This window comes from Anopheles coustani, chromosome 3 (assembly GCF_943734705.1).
Source record: "Anopheles coustani chromosome 3, idAnoCousDA_361_x.2, whole genome shotgun sequence".
In the NCBI taxonomy this organism is placed as follows: domain Eukaryota; kingdom Metazoa; phylum Arthropoda; class Insecta; order Diptera; family Culicidae; genus Anopheles; species Anopheles coustani.
Genome location: NC_071288.1, coordinates 96514943 through 96526123, shown reverse-complemented (window position 1 = coordinate 96526123; position 11181 = coordinate 96514943). Strand labels below are relative to the sequence as shown.

Sequence of the window (11181 nt, the reverse complement as noted above, 5' to 3'; positions counted from 1 at the left end):
AATTACCAACTCTCCTGGAGCTGTCACAAACAAATGACCAAACTGACAGTTGTCAGATGAGAGGTTATGTCGAAACCTGGAGTCTCTACTAGCCTTTTGTAGCAAAGAAGACTTTTAGTCGATCGATGTGGTGTAGCAATCGTCGAAGTAGCCCAAAAAGTGAAGAAATTGGGTTTCATATTTCTATAAATTTGGTTGGAAGTACAGGAAAACAGTCGCATTGTAGTCCTTGTAGTGTTTGTTCATCATAAAATCGTTTGCAAAGAGTAGTATTTTGTGTTCGTCTGGTTCAAGTTGTTGCTGCCCACCAAAGATGTCTTCCTGTGTGTTGTGGGTTTTGCTGTAGTGTTGTAGGACTGCTGCAGACACATATTCTACGTCTCTGCCCGCGACTCATTTCACACCGGAAGGAAGATGGCACCGGGCTCGAGTAACAATCAGAACAACAATGCAAATAACAACAACCGGCAGACGGGCACCAAACCGAAGTCGAAATCGTCGAAGAAAAATTCGGTTCCGCAAGAAATGGTTGCCCCGACACGAAGGGATCTCCAGCAGCAGCTAAATGTAAGCAAGAAAGAGACGGTGCAATGAACAGCAATGAAAGGAAAGAGACGATACGATGGGCAAAACAAATCGACTACGTTTGACGGTGGTTTGTTTACATTCGGCGAAACGGCCTTTTACCTACGAAATCCTAGGCAAACTCTGATCCCAAGCAAAGATGGGATAGCGTGAAACTCACGAATGCGCACACGGCATTTGTGGCAACGACTGTGTGGCAGTCCTTTGGTTTAAATTTAGAACGGATGAGCTCTTTTCCGTGAACACCGACCCGATCAGTCGTGTCGAAGTCGAGCACCCGCGACGGTGTTCATGCACAGCATCCATCGAGATAATACTGCCAATGACCATCACCGGCAGTGTGGTTGATTGTTTTATCGCGGCAGTGACAGTGTTTTTTCTCCTAAAGGTACTCGTCGATTGGGCGACCGTTTCCGGTGCTACGTCGGTGGTGCAGAACAACCATCCGCCTCAACAGCAGCAGCAGCAGCAGCAGCAGCATTACACCAGTACTCAGCCATCTACTAGTGGACAGCAGCAACAAGGGCAGAATATTCTGCTCAAACCGCGCAACAATCGTACTCCGGGCGAAGGCACCTGTTACGAAATCGGTGAGTCATGGAGGTGGTGATCTGTTAAAAGATTGAGATTCTACAGAATGTTGCAGACGCATTACAAACACTCTTCTAAAGAGATACTGCATTGCGAAAAAGCAAAACCAACCATAACCGGAGTGCAAAACAGAACCATTATACATTCCTATCCAGTGGGACGATGTTTTTCGACATCGAAAAATACACCTGGCCGATGACGACAACGGCGTAGGATGGTCGAGATCCTCCTGCGGGAAATGGACAACACGTTCGTACTTACCTTGAGATACGAGCACACTTTTCTATTTGCTCTACGTAGCAGATCGCCAAAGCGGCGTTTATGTTCTAAATTTAGCGCCACCGCTTGCGTCAAGGTGTGCATGCGGCCGAGTTCGTGGCCCCCGTTGTGGGTAAAATTCGCTCAAGAAATGCGGGTGCACGAGTGTATGGAAAGGGGGAAGATATAGCACCCTCATGTTGGTTCCCAGTTTTGACTTCAAGGACGCGTAAAACGCAGATAAGCAATCGTGTATGGTTCTTTTGATAAACCAGTACCAGGTTACTTTTAAATAATTCTGTATTATATTAAATTCAAACCACACCGCCCGCCAATATGGTTTGAATGTAGCATGTTGACTAATTATTGTTTTCTTATGACCTTGTAGATAATCTCTCACTGCAAGATAACAGCCGGTACATACCAGTGCGGCCTATCGTAAGAAGAAACCTGTTGAACGAAGGTGCTAGTGGAGAGCAAAACGAACCACATAATACAACCGTGGGAGTCGTTATTCCTACGACACCGAATTCAACCCTTCAACAGACTTTCCGTCTAAGCGAAGGAGCTTCCGGGGGAGCAGCGGCAGGTTCTACCAACACTGGCACCTACAATTGGAGCATTAACAATTTGTTGCATAACAGCGCGGGAAATAGTAATCCACATCAAACACACGGCGGAACCGGCGGAACTTCCGATGCAGTTAACACTACCGGTGTTATACCGAAGCAGCAACAACAGCAACAGCAGCATATTTTGAATCCCTTACTTTTGCTGCAACACCAGCAGGCACAGGCTGGCCATTCCCGGTCGACTTCTTCACCATTGAGCTATCGCGTGCCAGACGGTGCATCCCAGAATCAGCTGAATTTGAATAAGAACTCGAATCAGCATCAACAGCTACAACAGCAAAATCATTTGCTTGCTGCTGCCGTTCCGTCTACTTCTTCTGGATCCCGTTACGGCGCGGTTTCATCATTTAACGCTGCACAACCTTTCAGCACCGCTAATAGTGGTGGCAGTGTTGTGAGTACGGTCGAGGACACCTTGAACCAGATCCAGGAGTACATCAAGCTGACCACAAACCTGATCTCATCGGTGCAGATCGATAACGTGAGTGAAAGTCTAAAGAACACACACATCGCGAGAGGAGTGAGATCGAGGAAACGCATTGAGTATGGGTGACGAGGATTGTTACTTTGTGCCGATTAATTCCGCCACCCTGGAGGACGTGCGGCACTCCGATACGGAGGTGCGTTGAAAGATGTCCGTGCCGTGTTTGGCTGTGTGATTGTTTTCAAGAGGTTTTGTTGCATGGTGTGTTTTCTTGCCAATGTGTATGACAAATGTGAAGCTTTTCCAGATGGTTTTCACTTGAAATGCCGTGCGATTAGTGGCGTATTTTTCACAAGAGCGTACCAGCAGCACCTGGGAACGCTTTTGACTCGACCGATTTAGATACGCGATGCATCTTCCATGTTACTTAAACGACAAACAACTTTAATCTTTTTATACTTAATACCATCGTGCATTGTACATCATTATAAGATTCAATTTTGCTTGTTGCAAACATAACGCTTGCTTAGTTAATATTCTGCGCACGAAGCGATACGGTTTCGCCAGCTTAGCATTGTAACAATTCTCGTCCTTACTTACCGTCGATGTTCTTGATGTGAGTGTTATGTTTTATTCTCGAATCTAATCAATCATCTTTGCTCTTCCAGCTGAACGGTGGTCCTCGGCCACAGTCCGTGCAAAGCATCAGCACGAATCAATCGACGACACCGGTCCCACCATCGGCTTCGGCTGACGAGCTACGCTATCGTATGGAAACGCAGTCGAAAAATATGCAAGCATTGAAGGAACAGCAGGCGCATCTGCTTCGATTGCAGCAGGCGGCTCGCCAGCAGCTGCAGGAGATGGAATCGATTCGGCAGCAGCACGTGGCCAACGTGGCACCGCCCGTGGAGTCGTTCCAGACGGTCGAGCAGGTTCAGGACGGTATCGGCAGCATCATGGAGCGGATGCGCGTCCTTTCGACGTTCATTCAAAACCAGCAGGAACTGAGCAACATGCTTGGAGGTGACAACGAGGATGTGATGGCCGATCAGGCTATGCTGCAGCAAAAGTTTCAGGAACTGCGTGATAAAAGAAGCCAAATGCACAACCTGGTGTCGGAGCTGCAAAACATGAACGTGGACGCGAGTCGCCAGTTTGAGGGTGGAGTTGAGACGGGCGAGCATTCGCGCTCGGTACCGATCGAGCTTACGCACGCCCCGGCCTCGGCTGCCGATGCACGGAATGCGACGAAAACGTTCCTCAACGGGTTGGTTGGGGCCACTGCCACCGGTTTGGTGGAAGTTTCCGGTGGTTCGTCCAATGCGACTTCGAAAGTGACTTCGCAACATCGGCCGCTGGTGGATGGGTTGAGAAATGGCAATGGACATGTGGCGATGGGCGGCGAACACGTCCATGACGAGGACGATGAGGACGAAGATGGGCCACTCAATGAGGAGGAATCGGCCGTCCTCACCGGTACGGCGGACATGCTGAGCGAGAAGATCAACGAGATCAATGCGATGAAATCGCAGCTGCGTCGGTTGAAGGAGATGATGGATACGGTGAAGTTGATTGAGCAGAAAACGGGCCAAGAATCGATCGACGAGGAGGACGAAGAGGAGGAAGAAGAGGACGCTCCGGAAGATGACCCGGAGGAGGATGAACCTGAGGATGAGCGCGATGCCGGTGGATTGGCAGCAGCCGCGATCGTTATGCAGCATCGGCAGCGACGGAGCCGCTCGCGTTCGATGAGTTCCGCGCCGATAACATTGCTACCGAATGGCACCACCATACCAAATTCGTCCGCCGAAGCGGACTTCGGAAACAATGATATGTCCAACCAGGAGCGCGAGCAGTTGAACAAACGCGTAGCGGCCCTCCAGGCGATGACGCACGATTTGCGCGAACAGGCCAAGTCGATCGCCGTCGAAAGGGATCGTTTGAAGCATGCTAGAAACGATTTACAAAAGCGAAGGAACAATGTGGTGGAACTGCAGCAGCAGGCACAAACGAGTGAAAAGCTAACCAATCACGTGGCATCGTTTGTGTCGCTAGCGGCGGGTCCAAGCGGTGCAAGGGGATCTTCGTTAGGACCGAAGGAACGGCAGCAGATGGAGCTGAAGGCTGAGCTGGAGAACAAACGGCGTGAGTTGGAACGAATCGAAAAGATGACTCAGAGTATCAAGAAGAATGCCGAATTCGCACGATCTTCCGCGGGGGTTGATGTGCCGGATGATCCGGAAGTTGGCGGCTCGGAAGCCGGTGCGGTGAAAGCGGCACCACTTGGCCCGTCGTCTGTGGTGTCCTCTTCGGTGGATTCGTGTAGCGGCGGTGATCGAGGTTCGCTCCACCGTGGAACACCCATGATCCACCCGCTCATACCACCCCCTCCAGCCCCTTCCGCCATCAGCGGATCACTGCAGAACAATACGGCCGGTAGTAACGCAACGAATGACTCGAAGACGAACTCGGCCGACTCGGGTGTCACGTCGGACATTTTCGCCCAAGCACAGCTGGAATCGGCCAGCTATCAGTCGAGCAGTACGCGCAGCTTCCCTCCACCGATGCCGGACATTTGCAATCGTAACACGGCCGCCGATCGATACCGTTCGAAGCGTGGCGGAGGGGGCGCCGGTGGAAGTGTGGATGTCGATGGAGAGGGCGCGGCAGCAGTAGGCGCGTCGTCGTCGGCCGCAGCGGCCGGTGGTATGCGGGACCACACCTCACCGTGGCCAGTGTTTGGTCCGAGTACCGGAGCAGGCATGTCCAGTTCCAATACCGGACCTCACAGTCCACACTACGGACATCCGATGTATGGTGGTGGCATGCATGATCTTTCGCACCATCACCACGCCGCCGGAGGAGGGTACGGCGGTGGTGCTTACGGTAGCAGCTGGAGTACCGGCGGAGGACCGTATGGAGTGGCTGCCAATTTGTTGCCCCCGCATGCCACTACCCCGAACACACCGCCCGATCCAATCGTTTTCCAGCACATCATGCAAACGCAGCAGATGCTCATGAACTCCATTACGCAGTGCAATCAATTGCTATGGATTCAGCAGCGTGAAATTAACAATCTCAACAACGCGGTGCTATTGGTAAGTTGACGATCAAAGTGAGTTTAGATCTATCGCGACTAATGTGCTGCTTTCTCCAGCTCCAGGAGAGGATACTTGGTACAAACAGCAGCCTGTTGCTTCAGGAAGGACACGTGGGCGCCTCACTGATTCGGGCCGAGTCTACACCGCCCAACAATGGCTCGAACATGAACATGTCGAATGCGGCCCCTGCAGGCAGCAGCAGCATGTATGCAAGGGCACGTTCCGAGCAACCGATGATGTCGTCGCACCACAGCCAGCAGCAGCAGCAGCAGCCACAAATCTCTCCCTACACCCACTATCCGCAAAATCCGCAGGTCCTTCCCACATCCCACGGCCCTTCCTCCGGTGCTTTGCTTCAGCAACAAGCATCGCAGCTTGCTATCCAAGCATTTAGCCACCATATCCAACAAGCGCCGTACAGTCCGCTTGCCGCTCACTCGATGCTGTCACCGCAGCTACTGGCGACCACAGCCGGCACGGTTCAACCTTCAGGTGGCCAGTGCGGTGCGGTAAACCAGCAGATACAGCGTAACAATACTAACCTTTCCCAAATCGGCCTGCCACCTAGTGGTCGCTCGTTTCGTAGCAGTGTGCGTCCGCTTAACATAAACACACTTAACAATGCACTGTACGATGATGGTCAAGTGGGGCAGGGCATGGCGAACAACAATGTGCTTAACACTTCCGCTTCAGCCACCAACGCAAACGAGACTTCCGGGCCGGGTTTGGTGAGCGAATACGGTGCACCACTGTCACACCATCACCAATCGCTGGGAACCGCTGGTGCACCCAACATGATCAACAATCTCTGCTCGCAAAGCTCGCAACCGACCACACCGACTCCGGCCACCACCATGCTTCCGCCGCAATCGACACGCTTCGGGCAAAACTTTAACAACCTAAACAACAACGTGAACAACAATCTCTCCAACAATGCCAATGCCGCTGCCGTGAACAATATGCAACACCAGCAGCAACAGCAACATCATCATTCGACGCAGCAAAACAATCTGTACGGCCAGCCGCAGCAGCAGCAGCAGCAAGATTCTTCCTCCCAGCAGCAGCAGCAAACGCAAGCTCTCAACAATCAGGTGCTGCCGGGAGTGAGGGCCAATAATTATTGGGATAACTTCCGAAGGTAACTACCACCAGCGGCGGGGGAGAAGTGGAGGTGGGGATGGAAGGAGAGTCTATTGAAAACCACTGTTTTGTACCAAGATTGTCTCTTTCATATTGTTTTACCGTTACATTACACTTTCTGTTCATAATTACTCGTACTAGAGGTAGATTGAATACGTAACTGTTTAGTTCGTAGAAGGCCAACAGTTCATAGAGTTTCTTTTTTTTTGTCCAATTGATCGTAGTTGGCCTTACAGTTATTTTCCCTAATCACAGACATACATATGTTGTTGGTGATGATGTTGAGTAGATGTGTTGTGTAGTGTTGTTGTTGTTGTTCCGGGCTTGGCATGGCCGCCTTCGACTCATAGTTTTCCAAAGTGATCCTTTCCCTCCATATCCTACCAAAAACGATTCCATCGTATACCCCCCCTGTCCCTTGCCTAGTCGTAGCTGATCGGCTTGCCTGGTCTCCCTCTTGGGACGACTGTGCTCCTCCGCAGGATAGGGCATAGATTCAGTGGCAGAGTTAGTAGTTCTGCTGGAACCTGTTTTGACACCAACCATGGTAAGTGGTGTTTGTGTACGCTTGTTGAGTTTCAATGTTTTACTGCGATGCTTTTTTTAGTTTTGTATTGCAATGTTTTGTAGCCAACAAAACACATTTGAAACCGTGTGTGGACGTAGTAGAAGAATATTGGAATCTCATTAAAAATCGTATTCATCCATTTGCAAAACCTCGACTACGACAAGGGAGCGATGTAATTTAAACTATCATAACAGCACATCAATGCCGTTCTAACAAACATCATGTGTGAGAGTTATGATCATCATGATTAAATAGTTGTTGGCTTAACCGTCTGTTCATGAAATTAATCTCCTTTTGTTTTATTCTCGTTTTAGCTATTCAAGACAAAATCTCCTATCGAGCAACAGTTGCAAAAGTAATGAAGAGTCCGGTTCGTACAGTGGTGGTAGTGGTGCTGCAGGTGGTGGTGGTGGTGGAGGAGGATCTGCGATCGCCGGTGGCAGTGGAGCGGGCGGTGGTGTATCCGGAGGATCCGGAGGCGGCAGTGGCCAGTGCAACACGATCAACAACCAATTGCAGCGAAATAATAGTAATGCTTCAAATCAGTATATGAATAATCAGAGCAACAAATACCAGCAGTCGATCAACATTACACGCAACAATTCGCTAAGCAATACGGCGAACCAGAGCAACAATGTGGACATGGGGGCGGCCGGTCCTTCTCAGCAGTTGATGGGTTATCAGCAGCAGCAGCAGCAGCAACAACAGAATCAAGTGATAGATGAGTGCCAACATCATCACCAGCAGCAGCAGCAGCATTCGCAAAGCCATTTGCATCAAGTTCCTCCTGGGTTGATTTCCACACAGCAACCGTTTGAAACCCAGCAGCACCAACAACACCATCACAATCCGGTTTCTCATCAGCAGCAGGTTGTGGGATCGGGACCACCGATGTCATCGCAGTCACATCAATCGTACCAACACCAACAACCCATACAGTCCCTTCACCAGCAGCAACAGCAACAGCAGCAACACCAGCAATTCCCTTCTACTTCCCAGGCCGGGCCGTCGAGTGTGTTGGTGGGTGGAGCGGAAACACTTCCGTCTTCCGGGCATCCACCACAACAATCACATCACACACCACTAAACCAGTCGAACTCGCTCGACCTGGGTGAGCTGCAGTTTCACACGAACCCAATAAACCTTGGGCTGGCTAATAAAACTCATCCGAAGGCGAGTGGGCACAAGAAGTATCCACTTTCGCTACGATCCTGTCGGGATGCCGGTGCGGGAGGTGAAGGAAGCAGCGGATGCTACGTGTCTGGCGGTGGTGATATGAATTTAGCATCGGCCTGTACTTATCAGCACGATTCCAAGTAAGTTTTCGATCGCCAGTCGTGTGGGGTTGATTTAATTACCGATTATTTCCTACCGCTAGGTCGACGTCCAAACTATTCGAGGCGCTGAAAGAGAACGTCTACCAGGAGGTGAAGAACCTGATCACAGCCAACGAGTCCCGGCCGCACTTTCTGATTCAGCTGTTCCGCGAGCTGCAGCTGATCTCTTCTGATCCGCTACGTCAGAGGACACTACAGTCGATTCAGGAACTGTACAATCGATACATCGAATCGACGCTGCAGGAAGAGAACCACGTTAACAATGTGGGCAGCAATAATCTGCTCACTTCATCGGGCACCAGTTTGGGCGATGCTGTTGCGACCGGTGTTGGTGCTGGTGTCGTGGTGGACGAATGTGCTTCGATGGGAGATGGGGTGGAAGGAACGGGACGCTTGGATGGACACAACGCGTCGGCGTCGCATGAAGGAAGAAACGTTGATTTGGCCGTCGAGTTGGAGGTCGTTCAAAACTATACAAATCTTCGTCAACAGCAGCAACAACAACAGCAGCAGCAACAGCAGCAACAGCAACAACATCATCTGTATCACTTCCCCTCAGCAGCACCAGCAGAGTCTTCATCGGCTGGGGGAAATCTCCAACAACCTTCCGGTGAGCTGTCGACTCAATCCACTTCGAATGGAGCACCACAGGTTGCCGGAACGGGCCCGAATCGGGCGTCCAATCAAGAACAGCTCGTTCCACTGGCGGTGGCCAACTCGGAAATCATCAACATCATCATGGGAGACATTGTGGCGGTGATCAACTCGGTGGATTATATAAACGATTCGGTGCTGTTCAAGATTGCGGGAGTTATTTGTAATCACGCCGCCGCCGGTGGAAGCGTCAACGATGCGGATTACGGCCATGAAGGAAGAGTAGGAGGGGTACACCATCATCATCACCACCAACATCACTATCATCACCATCATGGACCACCGCAGCAGCAATCTTCACGGGCGCCGCCGTCGGGAGTCACCGCATCGTCGTCGACGGCTGCGAATTCACTGCTGGCAGCTGCATCATTTTTGTCCACTCAAAGTGACAATGGTCAGCAAGCAATAAGTGTTACTGCTGGTGGTAGTGAGAGTGTGTTAAGCCGGGAGGATTTCTTGCGGCACCTGGAAAGCTGGAATCGTACGGATAAGGATGAGTTTATTTCGAACCTGGAAAATTTCCTCAACAACATTCTGTTACGTTCGTCTGCGGTGGAGGGTGAGGCCGAAGAGGAAGAGGACGCCATCGAAGCATCGGGACCCATAACGGGAGGTGGATCAGTCCAGTCTGAGGCGAACAGTTCATCCGCTGTTGGTGGTGTCATTTCTTATGAAGGAAGTTATACCGCACCTTCCGGAAGTGGCGTTGGAGGTGGAAGACGTGCAAGTGGTAGTGGTGGTGGTGGGAGTGTTTTGATAAGAAGCATCCCCGATGGAAACCCGTTCATCGTTGACCACCGTCCGCAGGAGTCGGCCGTGGCCGTGGTTAGCTCGAGTTCCGTGTCGAACGGATACGCTTCGACAACGTACGATCTGGCCGAAGCGGATCAGGTTTGCGATCTAGACAGTTCTACCGGCAGTCAGCAGCGGTTGGCACAGGGATCGCGAGTGATTTCATCGGTTGCAAGTACGAGTTCCACTAGTGGCGGCACCCTTCCGATGGGTCAGTCTCTTGTTGAGCAACATACGGCGGGTCATCCGGTGGAATTAGCCTCAACGTTTGACGATCGATGGACGGTGGTGGTGCAGAAGAAACCGATCACGACGCCACAGCCAGACGATGAGCAACCGATGATGGCATCGACTGGAAGTAGCGCTTCCGCAGCGGCCAACAGTGGCATATCGAGGATGGGCTCTGGAAGCTCTCAGCAACAGCAACAACAGTTGCATTCTCTACCAGCTGCTGCCGCTGCTGCCGGTGGCCAAAGCGCGTCGACATCCGGCGCTGCTAGTGGTGGAGGCAACAACGGGAATAACATCAACAACAACTGGCAATCGGAGGAGGTTGCCGATGAGCATTTAGAACACACGGAGGTAAATCGAAGCGAACCATGTTTTAAAATTGATGATGCTGACGTTATTCTTTTCCCCTCTTTCAAGGAACAACAAGCATCCTCCTACTACTGAATGACTTTCCGACGGATCCCACCACTTTACCGGAAGTATTACATCATCATGGAATCATGGAATCATCATCGCTGGAAGCATTGCCAACATTTATCCATTTGCAAAATAGACAAACAACAAAATGCAATCAACATGCCGTACACATCGGTACCTTAAATAGACACACCCCCCATGATCGTCGCATTTTCTCTCTCTCTCTCACCTGCTCTCTCTAGGGAAAAGTAGCTCGTTGGAGGGACGGTAGCATTAACTCACGCGAGTGTGCAAACTCACTTTCTCCATACTTACTCATAACTGTAGCGGCAACCAAGTCCATACAACACGAAGCATAATATATTCAATGATTATCTCACGGGCCGGTTGTTGAAAGTCTTGTTTTTATCACCGAAAGTTTGTTGTATTCAGTGCGAGGTCGGTAAGA

At 50.8% G+C, this 11181-nt stretch overlaps 1 protein-coding gene across 1 annotated transcript; it reads left to right on the top strand.

Annotated features, from left to right (window-relative positions):
- The first annotated feature begins 321 nt into the window (after positions 1 to 321).
- LOC131270443 (uncharacterized) lies at positions 322 to 11105 on the top strand. Its single transcript, XM_058272430.1, has 9 exons — positions 322 to 567; positions 974 to 1175; positions 1823 to 2547; positions 3159 to 5591; positions 5651 to 6732; positions 7617 to 8267; positions 8316 to 8618; positions 8681 to 10667; positions 10734 to 11105. Exons 1-9 carry the CDS (start codon positions 415 to 417, stop codon positions 10758 to 10760), a joined length of 7563 nt encoding a protein of 2520 aa, XP_058128413.1. The 5' UTR covers positions 322 to 414; the 3' UTR covers positions 10761 to 11105.
- Positions 11106 to 11181: the final 76 nt, after the last annotated feature.